General features: G+C 39.5%; 1 protein-coding gene across 1 annotated transcript; it reads right to left on the reverse strand.

The window, feature by feature from the left end:
* Window positions 1–523: 523 nt before the first annotated feature.
* On the reverse strand, window positions 524–17,588 carry nfascb (neurofascin homolog (chicken) b). Its single transcript, XM_085393263.1, has 28 exons — window positions 17,389–17,588; window positions 16,560–16,704; window positions 15,597–15,724; window positions 15,390–15,495; window positions 15,096–15,286; window positions 14,614–14,736; window positions 13,301–13,519; window positions 12,070–12,181; window positions 11,724–11,911; window positions 11,509–11,640; window positions 11,269–11,412; window positions 10,184–10,295; window positions 9,931–10,094; window positions 9,687–9,834; window positions 9,407–9,531; window positions 9,215–9,316; window positions 8,894–9,091; window positions 5,994–6,064; window positions 5,675–5,897; window positions 5,115–5,230; window positions 4,143–4,353; window positions 3,884–4,006; window positions 3,471–3,644; window positions 3,139–3,270; window positions 2,822–2,891; window positions 2,053–2,064; window positions 1,888–1,923; window positions 524–1,750 (listed from the first exon to the last, which is right to left on the reverse strand). Exons 3-28 carry the CDS (start codon window positions 15,670–15,672, stop codon window positions 1,519–1,521), a joined length of 3,540 nt encoding a protein of 1,179 aa, XP_085249389.1. The 5' UTR covers window positions 15,673–15,724; window positions 16,560–16,704; window positions 17,389–17,588; the 3' UTR covers window positions 524–1,518.
* Between the last annotated feature and the right edge of the window lie 1,707 nt (window positions 17,589–19,295).

Genomic DNA, 19,295 nt, shown 5'->3' on the forward strand with positions numbered 1-19,295 from the left:
TTGACAAAGTTTAAGCTGACTGGGAAGACCACCAACTGTCATGAATGTTTTCCACTTGTGAAACATCCTTGTGGACAATTAGAATGATAGATTACACTATGAGATAAGTATATATATATATATATATATATATATATATATATATATATATATATATATATATATATATATATATATATATATATATATATATATATATATATACTTATCTCATGTGACTGTAACATCTGGACATGTGTGCGTTACTCATGTTCTTTCCACTCTGCAATAACATGACTGAACATTATTTTGTGGTCATGTGTTACAGTGGTTAACCCTAAATTGATGTTAAAAGCTAACTCTAAGAATGATAATAAAAGAAAGTTTTGGGTATCCCTTTAAAATTCCAAGATACAGAAGCTGGTTTCAATATTTAGTCATATGAAACATCCTAGAAATACTTTCACTTTATTTAAAATCAGATATAACAGTCTTAATACAGAGGTGGCATTAGTAGTCAAAAAAACAAACAAAAAAACCTGCTGTTACATAAATATTAATCATTTTTACTGTGAGTGAAATTAGGAGACCGGTTCATGTGTGACCTCTGATTTTATAGTTGATTTATGGCTCACAATTGATTCCTCAAATGGTTTGACATCTTGTTTCATACAGAATCAGATTTGAAACTGACAAATGAATTGTTAGTCCATGGAGAGATTTTATTTTCCTTTATTTGTAGTTCCCTTTTTGTGGCACAGTTGCGGACACGATAACCTCCATGTCTGTATGGGTTATCTCTGGGTAGTCTGGCTTCCTCCCATAGTCCTAAGACAGGCATGAGGTTAGGATATTTTATTATCTAAATTGCCCATAGGTATGAATGTGACTAGTTGTCTGTCCTGCATTTTAGCCTTGTGACAGATTGGGCACCTGTTCAGAGTATAGCCCACCTGTCACCCTAGGACAGCTGGAATAGGCTTTAGCCCCCTTGGCGACTGTGAATTGGATAAGCAGAAAAAAATTGAATTGATAGATGGTTCCCCTTCAGGTGAAAGTAGGATACTTCCCTTCTATGAAACTGCAAGTATTCAAAAATAATAGATTTCTTGAAATTAGCAGGAAAAAAAAAATGATAGAACCAATCTAGATCAGTCCTTGTAACCCATTTTTATCAACATGATAAACTGTTCCACTTCCATCTCCTGTGATCCGCAGCAAGTGTCTCTTTCCTAATAGGATAACTGAACAATGTATATTTGTATTTTACAAAAGAGATAAAAGCTTTGTTTAAAAAGAAAATCACATCTCTATAGAAAAATTATTCCAACTTTTCTACATTTTATTCCATAAATGCCTGAAAGTTGTGCTGTCTGCAAGGATAGGGAGGGCTTAAACAGCACTTTACTCTCAAGCTGTGTCCTGCTGACAAATAAAAGTTCCTCCAGGTTCTAAATTGAAGGTGGAGGATGCAGGGATAGTGAAACCACATGACAAATAGCTCTGTGTATTTCAGAAGCACAGTCTGACATCTGAGTGTTAAGCCAGGGAGTAGATGGTATTTATTGGTGAGTGCAGCTCCAGACTTCCACCAAAGTCCAACTCCCTGACGTCTCTCCTGGTTCCTGTGTACTGGCCAATGAATGAGCCATCTTCATTGAATGGTATCTCGCCCCCTTCTCCATATTCCACCAGACTGTCATCGCTGTCTGATCGCTTCATCATTGCCTCAATAGATGGCTGACCTCTTTGAAGCCCTCGTTCCTCTTCTCTACAAAAAACAATGAAGGAATGAATGATTAAAAAATAAATAAAAACTCAAGATATTATGGAAAAGATAAAAAAATAAAATGATTCAATCTTATTATAAAGTAGTTGTAAAGAATTTGCAGTACTAAATGATCATACCTGCGAGGGTAGGGGAGAGTGGACACACGTGCTATTCTAAAATATGAAAAGAATTCAGTGTGTCAGAGGACTGACTACATATTGCAAGTACAAATACAGTTTTTGCATCTTTCCAGGATCGCACAGGTATAATATCAAAGTGTCAATATTTGTTTTTTTTCATACCTTTCAAGGGATCTTTGAAAAAGAAAAGGATTGAGGTTTTGGAGGGGAAGGGTTTAGATAGAAAAGGCAGAGTAAAAAAAAGAAAAACACAGATTAATGTAATTATGATCAAAGAGTTATTATAAATCAAATGAAAATAAGATTTGAACCTGTGCATTGTGATGCTAAAATCTAATCAAAATTAAAGATACCCAATGGAGTTGTAAATCAACATTAAAGTTATAAAGAAATAATGGTATATAAGTATTTAGTTCCCTGCTGTTCCACTGATCACATACATGCAGAAGGAGGGTGCAATGTGCTAGCAAAATAAAATGTTAAGTGTAACGTGTTTATGATGAAGGACACGGGAACAGCAGTTCCACTGGGCAGCTTTAATTTATGAAACCAAGAGAAAAATGCACAGGAGCAAATGGATAATAGGTAAACAAATAGGCTGTTTTTATCTAATTTTTCAGGGTTTCAAAGTTTTAATTTTAGTTATAGTTTTCAACAGTGATAGTGTGGTGCAGTGTTACAGTATAACAATAACAAACATAATACACATCTTCCTTGTCGAGTATTATTACTGTGCAATTACAAAATAAATTACATGACTTAAGAAACATTGCAAACATTGAATACTTTGTAAAGCAGTTTGGTAAGATAATATTATTTACTGATTTGAGGTGTTGTTAAATCACAACTTCCCTCAGGGAGAAGCAGTAAAAGTTTTTGTTAGTGTCTGAATTTAAAAATTCATTCATTTTCCAGAGAAGGTAAAACTTACCGATAATCAAATGATCCCTCCTGATCTTTGTCATCCACCGGCTCCAGTGAAATGTCCTTTTTATCCCGTACTGAAATAGTACCAATGAGCTTTATTAACACCATGGAGCCTGAATATGACTATAACTAACAATTTTTTTGATAGTTTGTATTTCTTTTTAAAAAATAAATTAATTGTTTGTTTTATACTGTATTAAAATTTGGTAAAACATCCCAAATGACAACACCCAAGATGTTTTAAAATTCTATTCAACCAACACTACAAAATGTAAGGCCTTAAAATTTTTCTACAGCTACAGTTAGGCATCACCACCCTACCTGGGTATTTTCCTCCTCTGCTCCGCTTGATGAAACAGACGATGAGAAGGATTAGCACGATGAGAGCCACAGCGCACATTATCCCAATGAACCAGCCCTGAGTGGTGATATCCACCTGATCCTGAGCATAAACTGAGACATGCAAGGGCACACATCATTAAGTAAACCAACGTGAACATAGTCATTTAGTGTTTATTTTATTTGTCTGAGTAGGTGGCTCTAAAGTGTTGTGATTTACACATTTGCTGGGCATGTGCTGAGCTACTTGCTGTGACCCCTTGTGACAATGGAGCAGCTTTAAGCAGTTTTAGCTGAAGAAAGGACTTAATTACTCTCTGTAGTGTAGTGGGGTGATTCCTCTGTATGCCATTCGCCTATCCCTAGGCGAGTTCGTGCTGCCACAGAAAATCTGTATCGAGTGTATCGGTCATATCGGCGGATTGAGAAGCTTGTCACATTAGGAGGAAGCTCTTCAACTCGCAGCTCCTCTCCCCTGGTGGCGTTCACTGTGGAGAGAGTGGGCATTTCCTTTTATAGGGAGAACTGTTGATACTGGTGCTGAGCTATTAACTACCTCCCCTACTCAGAGAGTGACTATGCAAGTGTTCATAAGAACGTGCTTTAGTCATATTCTGATCTTTGAGTGCTTATTTAAGAGCACTGTTGAGTTACATAGATGAGGACCTTTGCCAGCTTTACTAGAATAATCAGATTCCTGTTCTTTCAGAGTGTTTTCAGCTCATACCTGTCTGGTACTTGAGGGAATACCCAGTAATTATGCCATTGGGCTCTGCTGGCAGGCCCCAGTCAACATAAATACTGTCCAGATGTCGCTGTTGGATCCTGAAGGATCTAGGAGCAGATGGTACTACAGGAGAGAACACAGCAGCAGATGATAAACATACCAGGGGGAGGAAAAACACATTAATTTGTGAATTGCTTGTGATTGATAGAGGCTAATCTCTAAAATTATTGTTTTGTTGACAAAGTGGTAACACTTTTACCTCCTTCAGGTGTTGAGAAATGTATGTTATTACTTTGCGGCCCTTCGTATCGACTGTTTGCCACAACTATGTACATTTTGTAGTTGCTGTAGGGAATAAGCTCATCAAGGACCCCAGAGGGGTCTGGGCCATTGATAGGAAATTCTTTGGACTTCATCCCTCTGTCAACCCAATGCCACCTCAGCTGGCTGCTGTCCCTCCAGTAGTAGACCTGAGAGACGAGAGACAACACACATTTTAGATCTTCTGCTCTCCAAACAAGCAATCGAGTATTCACGTTACATAGCAACATGAAACTCAGTAATCTTTCTACTGTATGATTTTATCAACCTAAGCTTGATTTCCTCTTAAGATGGCAAAAGCAGATAAAACAATGACAGACCAATTAAGCCAGAGTTTCTTTTACATGAGGGTAAAGGGTTTTTTTTCCTTGAAATTAGCCGAAAAGATAGATAAGTTCATACATAAAAAATTATATTATTATTCAGAATTTCAGTAATATCTAATGTATAGTGTAACTGATTAATTACTGGATGGTCAGGCCCACTATTTAATATATAATGTGGTTGCTGCAAGCTGCTCTCCCGGTGTACTGATAATACAGTGAAAAATGAAATTTTAGAAATCAAATGATAAAGCAACAGCTCAAAATGTAATTTAACTGAATGGCAATTATGGAAAATGCAGAATGGGTTAACTGGGTTAGCTTAAAAACTGTTTTGCATTTGATTCTTTTAGATGTATAGTATATAACTTTTCACACAGAGCACACTCTGAGACTTCTTTCTCAGCTGGTATTAATGTTTTAGACACCATTATATCAAATGAAACCTGGCATATTTTAGTCTTTTGATTGCGTTCATCACCAGCTGCATTTCATTAAATTAAAATGATTAAATGCCCTTAGTTTTGAATGTCAATAAATAAAAATGTAGTGCAAATTTACTGTCCATTATCAAATGCTGAATTCACCTTGTATTCTTTCAGTTCTCCCATAATTGTGTCACTTGTCACTGGATCCCAGTGTAGAGTCACCTGAGTGCTCTCGATGTCGGACACTCTCAGGTTCAGGGGTGCTGTTGTTGGGCCTTGGGGAAAACAGAGATGGCACTGAATTTCGTCTTTGCTATCAGTGAGCATAAAACATGTAATGACAAAAACCGTTTTCCTCCGAAATTATTCATGATTCCCTGCTTTTGTCTCACCAGGAATACTTGGATGTAAACTGACCTCATTATTTGAGATTCTGCCCATGTTAATACTGAACACCCACCATTATTGTAAATTGAATATCAGCTGACAGCCAGTCTGACAAAAAACTAAATGCAAAAAATTAATCAGGGGAACAGTCTGGCTTTAGATGGTGCTTTATACCAAATTAAAGAAAGTCTATCTATAGAACAGTTTGTAATCTCTAATGTAGTGAAGCAGAGAATCTACCGAAGTACAATGAAGTTCACCAACATGTATTGATTTCCTTCCAAAATTCCTACTCCTTACTATGTTATGATAAAAGAAATGTAGGTACGTACGGCCTTCACCAGAATAACCAATGACAACAGAAGACTCTGGTCCCAGCCCAAAGTCATTCACTGCCTGGACTTTGATCTCATAAGGAGTAAAGGTATCCGCATCATAGATGTAATATTTTAGCCACTTAGTGGTTGCATTCTTCCACTCCTCTCGAGAATCTCTCCTTCTCCACCAGACCAGATACTTTAGATGGGGTCCATTCCACTCTCTGTAGGTTAGAGGCTAAAAGCATGTTTTTATAAAATTAGAAAGCTTTATTGTGCGAAGATATGTGAAGATATTAGTGATAAATAAAAGGATTATGTAAATTCTGATTACCTCCCAGCTGATTTCCATGTTATTTCTCCATGTACCAACGCCTTTTAAATTCTTTGGGATTATATCTGGAGCTGTGCAAAAAAAATGAACACAATTTTGAAAAACTGTTTGTGATTCAGAGAGATACATTTACTACAGTTGAAACATAAGCTAGCTAGCTAATGGAACCTAGCTTAGCATAAAGATCAGAAGTTGGGAGTTGGGAGGTGCCTGGTTTTGCAACACATCTAAAAGCTTATTTCTGGGACTTTTAGTGATTAACTTATTACTTGTCATTTATTTACTCAAAAGGAAAAATAACTGCAAAAGTAACAAATCTTTTTTATCACTCGAGAACAAGACCCTGAGATACATAAACTCCTCCACTTGGGGCAGGAACTCGTCCCTGACCCGGAGTGGGCACTCCACCCTTTTCCGGCTGAGGACCATGGCCTCAGATTTGGAGGTGCTGCGAACCGTTCCAAGGCAAGCTGGAGGCCATCACCCGATGAAGCCAACAGAACCACATCATCTGCAAAAAGCAGAGAGGAGATCCTGAGGCCACCCAAGTGAAAGCCTTCCGCCACTTTGCTACACCTAGAAAATCTGTCGATAAAAATTATGAACAGAATTGGTGACAAATGGCAGGCCTGGCGAACCCTTCACCCACTAGGAATGAGTCTGAATATTGCCGGCTATGCGGACCAAGCTCTTGCAATGGTTGTATAAGGATTGAATGGCCCGTAGCAATGGGCCAGACACCCCATACTCCTGGAGCAAGCCCGTGGGACACGGTTGAATGCCTTCTCCAAGTCCACAAAACACATGTAGACTGGTTGAGTCCCACAGGCTAACCAAGCCCGATAGGACTCCTTCTTCAGCTTGGTGGCTCCCCTCACCTCTGGGGTCCACCGTTTGGTTCGGGGATTACCACCACAACAGGCACCAAGTACCTTGACGCCGTGGATCAGTGCAGCGGCTTCGGCAATGGAGGTGCTGAACATGGTCCATTCGGACTCAATGTCCTCAGTCTCCGTCGGAATGCTGTTGAAGCTCTGCCGGAGGTGTGAATTGAAGATCTCGTGGACTGGGGACTCTGCTAGACGTTCCCAGCACACCCTCACTGTATGTTTAGGCACGCCAGGTCTGTCCAGCGTCCTCCCTCGCCACCTGATCCAACTCACCACCAGGTGGTGATCAGTTGACAGCTCAGCCCCTCCCTTTACCCGAGTGTCCAAAACACATGTCCTCAGGTCTGGCGATACGATTACAAAATCGATCATCGACCTGTGGCCTAGAGTGTCCTGGTGCCACGTGCACTGATGGACACTCTTATGTTCGAACATGGTGTTCATTATGGCCAAACTGTGGTTTGCATAGAAGTCCAATAACAAAACACCGCTCGGGTTCAGATCCAGGAGGCTGTTCCTCCCAATCACGCCCTTCCAAGTCTCACTGTCATTGCCCACGTGAGCATTGAAGTCTCCCAGTAGGACAACGGAGTCCCCAGGAGGAGCACCCTCCAGTGCCACACCCAGGGACTCCAAGAAGGCTGGGTACTCTGAACTGCTGCTCGGCGCATAAGTGCCGACGGCGGTCAAGACCCATTCCTTGACCCGAAGGCGAAGGGAACGAACCCTCTCATCCACTGGGGAGAAACCCCAATATACCAAGCCCAAGGGATACCACGATACCCACCACCGCCCGCCGCCTCTCACCAGGGGCAACTCCAGACTGAGACAGAGTCCAGCCCCTCTCCAGGAGGCTGGTTCCAGAGCCCAGACCATGCGTTGAGGTGAGGTCACACACTATCTCAGGCTCCTTCCCCACCAGAGAGGTGACATTCCATGTCCCAATTGCCAGTCTTGGTAGCCAGGACCTCCACTCCTGGCTCCTGCCCGGCTCACATTGCACCCGACTCCTACGGTGGCTCCTGCGGGTGGTGGGCCTGCAGGAAGATGGGCCCATGTCCCTATTTTGGGCTGTGCCTGGCCGGGCCTTAGTCCATGGGGCCCGGCCAGGCCAGATGCTTGCCCTCGGGCACCCTCCCCGGGCCTGGCTAAAGGGCGGGGCCCCTGTGACCCTATCCCGGGCAGGGTGAACTGTTCCCTCGATGGTCTTTTCATAGGGATCTTCTGAATTGCTTTTTGTCTGGTCCCTCACCCAGGACCAATTTGCCATGGGAGACCCTACTAGGGGGCAAAAGCCCCCAGACAACATAGCCCCTGGGATCCCTGGGACACAAACCCCTCCACCACGATAAGGTAGCGATTTGTGGAGTAATGATTCAAATCTGTAAAACATGGTGGAGACTCTGTCATGGTTTGGTCCTGCATTTCAGTCAGCAGTGTTGGAGATCTTGTCATGATTGATGGAATTATGATAGCATAAATGTAATGACAGATGAGCTACCGTATAATCTGGAAAGCATTTGATTGGCAATGGCTTCATTATTCAGCAACGCCAATGATCTCAAACACACAACCAGTGCACTAAAAGCATACCTGGATAGTAAAACACACAATGGAACACTTCAACCATGGATTGGCCTCCCCAGAGCCTGGAAAGCTACATTATTGAAGCTTGTAGGGATCTTCTTGACAGAAAAATAAAAAACTGCAAATATCCAAAAAGAGAACTATTCTAGAAGATTTCCTATAGAAATTACATTAAAGCTTGCCTAAGAGAGTTCAGGCTTTGTTAAATAATAAAGGTGGTCATACCAAATACTAACTTTGAAGCTCATTAGACTTATAAAAACTTTGTTTTTGCCTCATATACTGTATTTCCACACATTTACAATTTTCCTAGCAAAATATAAAGAAATAAGAGGTACTTCAAAACTTTTGCACAACATTGTCATATATCCCAGTCTTTACTCTGAGTATTTATTGTCCCAAACAAAAACATATGACACCCACGTGCACCGCTGGTCTGAAAACGCTTAGATGGACGACTAGGGCGACTAGCTCCAATTTCGTTAATAGCGATGACTCTGAACTCATAGTACGTAAAAGGTATGAGATGCAAAATGACAGAGTTGAGGTTCCCTGGGTACGTTGAAAGATTTCTCCACTTTCCAGGCAACCAATCATCGTCGTCATACTGCACTAAGAACTCTGCGAGAGAACAAAGAATGCAAAAACAACCAAAATGCTAGTCAATACAGCAAAAGAGTCCTCAAAAATGGTAATAATGTTTAAAAAAGTGTTTACTTTTGTAATTTTTTGAGTTTTCTTTACCTGTTATGGGGCTGTGGTTGCTATCTCCAGGAACCCAGCTCAGTCTTACAGTACGTTCATATGGATCAGATAACTCCAAGTTAGTGGGAGGATTTGGACGGTCTATAAATAAATTAAATACAGAAATAATTAAAAAGACATTTCAGCATGTCATATGGTTGATAAAATATCTTTGGTTTCAGTGTTTCATACCCATCACCATTAGGTGTGCTGAGGCAGATTTCTGTTCAAGCTCACTCTTGATGACACATGTATAATTTCCCTCATCGCCTGTGTTTACATTAGTAATCACTAGATTTGATTCATCCATTGAGATTCTGAGAAATTGAATAAAATTGGTGAGACCTAGAAGCTCATTTGATTACACTGAAACTAATAATATGAACTTAGTTGCACAAACGGGCCTCATATATGTACTCATATATGCATAAATGTACTTTAATTAACAGTAAATAATACACAATAATCCTACCTCCAACCAAGAGTGAGATGCTTTTTGTTTTTCAGCCAAGTGGTTGTGATAGGAGTCGTGACATCTGCTGTTACACCACACTCCAGGCGGACATCACTTGCACGCATGACTTTCATACTCTGTGGTCTTGTGACAATTAATATGGGTTCTGCAAACAAAATAAATACAATAATGTACAATGAAAAAAAAATTATGTCAAATTTTATTGCCAATTCAATTATTTTTTATTTTAATGACTCTTCACCTTTGACCTCTACTCTGACTTGATCCTCATCTCTCCCTGCAATGTTGCTGACTACACACACGTAAGTTCCTTGGTCTTCTATCTTGATATGTTTAATCTCCAGAGTCCCATTGCTGTGGGTTTTAAAACGATTTCCTTCAAGATTTCCTTGCCCATATTTGGACCTGTGTAAGAAGAAGCATGGACATATGTTAAGACACACACTTACTGTGAGTGGATTTATAAATCATAACAGTGTCACACGCCATCTTACCATCTCAACTCAGGCACTGGAGAACCAAAGTACTGGCAATCTAAAAAGGTACGACTACCCTCAGTCACTTTGATGAATTCATTTCTTGCCCCAAGGATTCGTGGCGTTGCATCTATGGGAAAAGGGAGCAACTGCAGCATCATCAGTGATTATTTGACTTCAATATGCACCCAGTATACTCTCCCATGATATAAAAAAAAGCAAATTTGGCCTAAACAATGCATCATGGCAAGGACACGAGCGGTAGAAAAACGTGTTATTTCTACCTCAGATAGGGAATGACCGGTCCAAAATGTGATTATTTAATTAAACCCTCATCTGTAAGAACTGAACTACATAATTTGTTAAGTATTTTGCCATTGTTGATAGATGTGCATGGTTGATTTTATTACTCTTTATTATCCTAAGCCTATACTGAACTGCAAATCTTTAAACCTGATACACATAAAAACTCAATGTTACGTCAAAACAATCGGCAGCGAAATTAAAGGATTATTATTTAAATGTAATATTTACTATATAAAATATGGAACTGTGACTGCCTATTGTGCTTAATAAATTGACCTATTACATTTTCAAATGTAGTTTTGAGTAAAGAAAGTTAAAAAAAAATGCTAACAAACAGTTTCACTCTCCTAAAGAGTAACTTTTCAAATGAGTAATTATAAATCGGTGTAAAGCAGGGGTCTCAAACTTAAATGAGCTGTGGGCCACTGCTGGCACTGTCATCTCATTGGAGGGCCACTTTAGTGTTCAAGTAGCACAGAAAAAAAACAAGAAAACACCCATAAATATTTGCAAAAATCTAGCATTTTGTTTGTTTTTTAAAATATTGTATAACGAGACAAAATTGCAAACGTGAACTCATTTTTTTTTCTCACTCTTAACCAAATGAAGCCTTTTATTGAACTATCAAATTAACACACTGGTACTGGTCTTTCTGGCCAGATATGTAGCAGCACTTCTGCTATAATTTTGTTCATATTTAACAAAATAAAAATGCAGACATAAGTGTACACATTCGTTTTCTTTAAAAATAACTCTGTTTTAATTAATGTTATGAATGACAGTGGCTGGTAACTTACGTAGCACATTAATAAATGCATTGGCCAGTAAGTAGCCGTACTGATTTGAAGCATTGCATTGGTAGACAGCAGTGTTTTCAGTTGTTACACTGCGGAAGATTAGCGTTTCTCCTGAAACCTGTCTGTTAGGCAGTGGTGTAGCAGCTGAAAAAAACCCCACCAAAAAGGAAAAATAAAAGTTAGGCACAATATTTTTTTATTCATTTTTATGCCTTTTAGACAAGATCTCCTAAAACATACTTTCAATCGGTTCTCCGTTAATGAACCAGCTGATTGTGGGACGAGGAGCCCCATCAGCGCGACACACCAACCGTCCATTTTCCTCTGGTGCCAAAATCAGGTTGGTGGGTTTTTCCAACCAGAAAGGAGTCGCTGTCAAACAGAAAATATGTTATTAGTTTGGATTATAATGATCAGTCCAAACATAAAATACTCTATGTTTCTGAAGAACTCACCTTTGACCCTGACAGTTATTGTGTGCTCAGCGTAGCCTAACCTATTTTTAGCAGTGCAGGTGTATTCACCTGCATCTTCAAAAGATGCTTTTGGGATTTGAATCATTTTGTTGAAGTTCTTCACTTTCATGCGAGATGCCACTTGCAAGTCCTCTCCATCCTTGGCCCAGGTAATGTGAGGAGTTGGCCTTAATAATCACAAACAAGGCTTTACACAGGATAACTTTCATGAATTCAAGGTGAAAATACTTACACTAAACACAAAATAAACTGTTGTATAATCATTTGTAGCATAAACTTGAAATTAGAAATTTTTTTGTGTGTGTGATCCTTATTGAAGACTCACATTCCTGCAGCAATGCACTCCAGGAGCAGCTCCTCCCCCTGCAGGATCAATATTGAGCTTGATGAGCCTGTAGGAGACAGCCAGGTGGGAGCAGCCTCAACCACTGCATGAGCTTTGGAGAAAAATAACCAGAAAATCCCCGTCAAATACCTCAAACATTGAGTCATCACACTCCTCATCCAAAACAGCAAGTATAAAAGATTAATAATTAACATTTCAGCCTTGTGGCACACGGGCACCTACTCAACCAGTGAGCTAAACTAGCTCCAAAAGGAATAGGATTTTAATTTGTCATGTGCTGGTAGTGATTATATTTAGTGGCATCTTCCTGTGTTTCAAACAACATATGCTAACATCCCAACTTGTTATTTGATTAATTTTTGTCTACTGCATTTATTAATGTGCTGTGCCTGTACTCTATGTTTGGTCAACGTCTGAAATGTACCTGTGCTATTTGCATGTTATGTGTAAAGGGCTGGGTGGGTGCCTATAAAGTGGCTTCAAACAGTGACAAATGGTAGAAAGGTGATCTGGAATAAGAGCAAAATGACAAGACACGGGGCAAAATAGTATTGTGGGAGACCTCACCCCCTCCATGGGCTGTATTACTAACAGACAGAAGAAGTGGCTGACATCATACCAGGCAGTCTAAAGGACAGCACAGAGACTCTGCCTAAGCACCAGATCCATACAGGATCCAGTTTGCAGATAGTGCAAAAATGCTATGTCCAGCACATAGTAGCAGGCTGTACGATGCAAACTTGGACAGCATACAGTATCATGTGATCATGATTATGTAGTTGAATATCTCCAGTCCTGATGGGAGACACCTCTAAAGATGGTTAAGAAAAACAGGGGTAAGGTTCTACAGAAGTTCAGCTTCCAGACAGTTTCTGGCAAACCAGTCTGAAATACTAGTGGTTGACTAGAACCCAAAGATAGCAGCTCTGATAGATAAACTAATACCAGCCAACAGCCACATTAAAGGATTAGCACAATGGAACTAAGAAGTACCAAGAGCTGAGATATTAAAAGGAGCAGATGTGGAGGATAAAGTCCAGAAGGGTCCCAGTAGTAGACCCATGTAATAGGACTATTAGGTGCTGTGAAAGGGAAACTGGAAGAGTGGTTCCAGCTGATTTCAGGATTAGATATTGTGCAGAACCTCCAAACTGAAAAGCCTTGAGGATGTAGGACATTTAGAAATAATTATGAACACAGTTATACTCACTCGTAAGCACCTTCACAACTACAGGCATCTTCTGCTGGATGACATTTTTGTACGGGAATCGGGCATTACAGCAGTAATCAGCAACAGAGTCATTGAACAACACATTAGAGAAATATAGATCTCCATTGACTCCCATGGAAACCCTGCGGTCCTGCCGCACAGGCTGCATGGTGGGGAAAGCTGTCTGAATGGGCCAGTTGAAAGGTCTCGCATATGAACCTGAAATGAAGGACAGAGTTAAAAATTCCTTATTCACATTGCTTTAGAAGTGTAATGCCAATGGTGGCCCTGAAAAGTAAAATGCACCGCAACCCAAGGAAATGCCATCAAATGGACAAATGCATCAAAAGTGCACAAAATACAACAGAAGTAGAAAAAAAGTCACGGTGGAAGCCTCAATACAACACAACAGATGTAGAAAAACACCACAAAAGCTCATAAAACAATAGAAGTTATTTAGGTGAGACAGTAGCCTGATGGTGTCATGGTACTGAGACCCAGTGGTGTGTGTATTTTAGTTTTATTTCGTGGATTATTGTATTTTTCCCTGTCTCCCGTTTTATTCTGAAAGAGTCTGCGGTGTTTTTGTGACTGTGTTTAGCTTCATGTCCCTGTGAGTCATTATGCTTAATTTCAGTCAGCTGTTTCCCCATGTGTTCTCACTTCCCCTGATCAGCTCCTGTGTATTTAAGTCTTCTGTTTTCTGTGTTTCATTGTCAGGTTGTCTGTTATTCTCTCCACAGTTTTCATAGTCTGTCATATTGTTCACAGTTTTTTCATAGTGTTCTTAGTTTTTTTTTCTAATAGTTTCTTGTTTGCTGCTGTTTTTTCAGCCAAAATAAAGGCTCGTTTTGTGTTAGAACCTGCAATTCCTCTGTCAGCTTCTGCTTTTGGGTCCTGTTTCTAAAACACCGGCACACCCCACCGTGACAGATGGAACTGGTTACAAATAATAGCAAGCATGTATTTACAGTATTATATGAATCATGCGATTAGAACACACAAAACTTTGCATCTTCATTTCCCTCACAACATAGATCAATCCTGCAGTTCTTCTCAGTGCATATCAGTGCAATCTGAAGCTGTTACATCATGCTATTATCTCCCTCTATTCTATTTTCATTATGTTTTATTCCACTTTTGTTGTGTTTTAAGTGCTTTTGTAGCATTATTCTTTTTGCTGATGTTTTCTTAGGTTGCAGTGCATTTGACCTCTTAGGGCCAACATAGATACCACATGATCAAAATCTTCCTGTTTTTGCTCATTTGACCCTAGACTTGATCTAGCATTTCATTTGGTATCAGACACTTACAACTGGACATCCAGTATGTTTCAGGTTTAAGTGGGCCAGGTGGAGGGTCACAGGACAGGACAAGTGGTAAGCCAGCACTCACCACCACAGGCTCCACAATCTCTCTTGGCCACACAGGGGGTCCTGCACAAATAGAATCAAACTCCTCTCAGCTGCAAAGTTTGCTTGACACTGCTCATTAAATTCTGGCTGATGCTGGATGTTTTGGCCCCATGCCAATTACTGGTATACTTGCTAATATTTAATATACATATTGTTGTTTTGGGTCTTGGATCTTCTGGTTTTCTGTGTTTCTAGTTGTATTTTAAGTTTAAATTTAATTTAATAAATGGAAAAGACCATAGCAAATTATTCTTTAAACAATGAAAGCCTTTTGGGATGGAAACAGTTTGTTGTCATTTATTTATACATCCCAGATATTTTTAACCAATACACTGAAGTCATTGTATATCTTTTTCACTGCTAGATTCAGACAAACTTACTGTATAATTGTAGTATGATCTTGTGGGAGTATGCAGATCCATACTGGTTGGAGGCAATGCATTGATACTCTGCCTCATACTTTTCTGGATTGTTCCGGGCATAGATATCCAGAGTCCCTGAGCGCCTGCGCATTGACACCTGAGAGTCACGTGCCACATTGAAATACTTCCCATTACGCCTCCATGAGAAACTTCATAAATGAGCAAATGAAAAAAGGCCGGGAAAAAAAAATCAGTGGTTTGCCAATCTAAGTTTAAAAAAAAAATCAGTTCAGTGGATTATTTAGGTCTTACATAGGATGAGGGTTTCCTTTGGCTTCACACTCTATTACCATGGTCCCTTTGGGGTCAACAATGTGCTCTTTCATTGACTGCTTTATGATAGTAGGGGGTTGTCTGACTGCAGGCAGAGAAATAAAGTCAGTTTAAGAAGTAATGTGAAAAAAACAATTCATAGACATAAATTTACAACTAGCCAATGGTCTTAAGATATTCGCTTACCTTCGAGAGGGACGTTCAAAGCCCCAACACTCTGCCATAAAAGTAGCAGCAGCGCTGGTTTGACCAGTGTCCCCATCTTTATATTTCATTTAGTCCAGAATTGATTGTGGTCACCTATTTCTCTACTCCTAGTTTGAACGAAAAGTAACACAAGACATCTAGAAGACATTACATCTTGAACAAATTATAAAGTGAAGAAAACATTTTACTCATAGTTCACAATCTAAACTGTACCTAAGCAAATATACTTTCAAATTTTCCTGTGACAAATGATAGCCGTATATTGTAGTTATTATGAGTGGCGCTTGAGGTGCAGTTATGAGATTTTTTAAAAAGTATGGAAATAAGACAAACATAATTTTTGCTACACAGTTTTGTATTTTTCTTGTTTGCGTGAAATACTGCATAATCTGACAGTCAGATATTACATATCTGAAACATGTGACAATTGAGTCTAAGCATAATAGGGTGGGAATAACTGGTTTACTATAAAACAATGTAGTATTAAAACTCTATTAGCATTAAACTGTTTTCTTTTTAAGGAAAAATCTTGTAGATGTAGTAAGTAAAATATTTCCCATTGAAAACCTAAAAGAAGTGACATAAAATTGCAGTATACGTGATGTGTATTTGTACTTAGAAACACTTGTTTAGAAGCTGCTGCTGTGTTAGATTTACTAACAGAATATTTTCACAACTGCGAGCAAACTACACAAACAACACAATCTGTGGTTATTAAGCTGTCTACAAGTGACTGCCTCCCACATATGTAAATGAATCCTCCGAATGCCTGACAAGAATAAATTGTGGTTAAGTTCATGTTGAAGGTCGAATACAATTAATCTGTCAGTGTGAACAAAAACCAATTCATTCGATGCCTATATTTAAAACTGTTTGCTATTAATATGTAATGAACTGTGGAATGTGTCAGGACTTCGAAACAAAAAAGTTATGCGAACCTACCTCACTTGTGCCAAATCAGGGTTTTCTCCTCCCCATCTCTGTTACTTTCACACAGCAACAATAATCCAATGACTTCAGGAAATTATTCTTGTTCTTGCAGTGTAGAAATTAATACTCCAGCCCTTCAAATATCAGGTCAAGAACCCTAGAGGAGTTCATACACATCAGTAATTGAGTTTCTGTCCGTCACTGCCACTTACACTCTGCCCACCCATCTCATGAATAATGAATGAGCACCACACAACACCTCCACCTCACCCACTTCACTGCTCTGACCAGGCTGTCATAATGCTGAACACTTCATCAACGTGGTCACAAAACTAATTTTGCACAATAAATAAATTGAAGTTCAAAGAATAACTTTTAAAAAATGACTACGGTATATCAAGAGAGGCTTGTCACATGGTTGAGCATATTTTGGCAGCACCTGTATTTTCTTCAGCTGAAAAATGTTTGCTTGATCCGGTGTGAGCAAAATCTGTTTAGTAAAAATGAGGCTGGACCACATGAAAGCAGAGAACAACCCAGATTCTGTACAGTTTGCATTCTTGCTGGTTATGATGACATCAAAATGTGGGCTTTATTGTTGAATGCAGAGAACTGGGAAGCAGAGCATGAAAGCAATATCTGTTTCCAGTGTATGAATACTGCATCTGGCACATCTCGTATCACATGACATCCTGACAAAGGCAATTGAAACAAGACTAATGTTTTGTTTTTGTTTTTTTGTTTTTCAAAATACCAATTATGATTTGATTGACTTTTTGTGAAAGAGAGTTTTCTACACTCAGTCATTCACACTCATTGGAAAGCAGGAAAAGGTCATTACCATTCATCTGAGAAAATCCTACGGGGTAGGCGGAGAGCAGTTTTCTTTTCTAGAAGGTGCCAAAGATGCAGGAGAAGCTGTATTTGTGTTAGACAAAAGCCATCTCACGGCTGTTGACAGTGTCCTGACCTGTGTAGGCTTTCAGGCATTCACATGCTGCATGTACAGACCAGCACCGACTGGATAGAACAATAGCTCGGTGTTGAGGTGGGGTAATATGAGGTGGCACTGCAACCTAAGGATTAAAATAAAAGTATAGTCAAAATTTGTAATTCCAAATCTTTAAAACTAAATATTATGATTAAGTAGTGCTTTATCATGGTAATAGATTTCTTTTCTTTCTTTTTTTTACTGAATAAAAAGAATTCAGAGAAGAGAGAATATCAGTGCATCTACAATGGAAACCATTACAATCCTCCATTAACATCAGAAACACATCTTGACTTGGCTCACATAGGACACAAAAGCACAAGGGGTGTGTTAAGCCCTTTGGCTCTCAGAATAAGCATTTTCCCCCCATAGATTGGACTGAAGCAGGCCTGACAGTGAGCCGTGATCAGTGCCATGCACCAGATTGCATGGCACTGAGGCAGACGAGGCCAGCTCGGTGACGACAAAAAGGTCTCTATGCTCGTAGGTCCCCTTTGGCACGAGTGCCCAGGGCTCGGGTAAGAGCAGATGGCATGTGAGAGGGAGTGTTCAACCACACAAGATGCTTGTTCAGAGTCAGAGCACCTATCGTTTGCGCTTTGACGTCACTGCATCAGAGAGAGCAGAAGAATAGGATGGAAAGAAACTTCTGTTGAGCAGGACACAGTGCGAAATTACATCATCACCACTGTGCAGCCAAAACAATACTGCCTCACTGAGCTGAATACTCATTTTATAGTTTGATGAGCGCAAACTGTAACAACATTTCTCCCCCAAAAATGTCCATGTGGAAAAAATGCATACACTTTATTACGAAGAAGTGCTCAGTTGAATGAAATACAATATAATATCTGTATTTTTTTATATTTGTATGACTACACATGTTACCATATTTTAAATACATGAGATCTAAATGTTTAACATCTTATGCACACATATTTTAATATTTAAAAGGTATCAGCTACTGTACCTTAGCTGTCATTTTGCACTGAATACAAAGTACATGGGGGTATGCATAGATGTTATAAATTTTACTAATTAAACTACAAATGTCACTTTCATGGGAAGAAGTCAGTGGCCATCTACAAAATCTCTGTGTGTCAATTAATCTAGAAAATTGTGGCACATTTCCATAGATATTTCAAAAGATGGACCTGATAGTGGTGTTAGAGGAAAAGCCAAAGGATTACATGAGTCATATGGATTTGTTCCTGGGACATCATGCATGAACACCGAATCCACCTCATGTTATAACATCACCGCTCCAAAAATGATGCTAATGCATATCAGTTCTCTAAATGTCAGGCGCAGGAACTGCACAACATAGTGCTCACTCTCACATAAATCTGCTGATGCATTTGTCGACCAGCCCCACATCTCAGTTCACACTATGACATCATTAAGACTTCCTTGAAAGACAGATGCAAGGAATAACACACTCATTGGCCCAACAAGACACTTGATGCTAATCTAAAGTTTTCTAATGTTCTTTATAACACCACATATACTGTAGTCCTAATTACAGTTGGTAAATGTGTAGTGTCCTACCTTTAAGTCTTTTTTGGTCTTTGGTTGCTTCTTCCACTTCGTGTTCAGCTGAAAGCAGATCCCTACCTTTTCCCGATCTTCTGTCACAGCAACATGTCCACACTGTGCCTTACCTCTCCAGCAACATCTGAGTATAGTACAATTCTTTTATTCCATTATGTTAAAAAAGGTGACAGAGCCTGGCAAGGGAGTCTGATTCGGATGGCTGT

This window comes from Rhamphochromis longiceps, linkage group LG20 (genome assembly GCF_057381845.1).
Source record: "Rhamphochromis longiceps isolate RC_006_pf linkage group LG20, R_longiceps_female_GT1.1, whole genome shotgun sequence".
Lineage (NCBI taxonomy): Eukaryota > Metazoa > Chordata > Actinopteri > Cichliformes > Cichlidae > Rhamphochromis > Rhamphochromis longiceps.

What these genes read in the sequence shown, in the direction of transcription:
- nfascb (XM_085393263.1), bottom strand. Translation starts at nt 15,672, where the DNA reads ATGGGGACACTGGTCAAACCAGCGCTGCTGCTACTTTTATGGCAGAGT. An exon ending in CATCTCACTCTTGGTTGGAG is followed by an intron (nt 9,532 to 9,686) that starts GTAGGATTATTG and finishes TCAATTTCTCAG; the next exon opens with AATCTCAATGGATGAATCAA. An exon ending in ACTCTCCCCTACCCTCGCAG is followed by an intron (nt 1,751 to 1,887) that starts GTATGATCATTT and finishes TGTTTTTTGTAG; the next exon opens with AGAAGAGGAACGAGGGCTTC.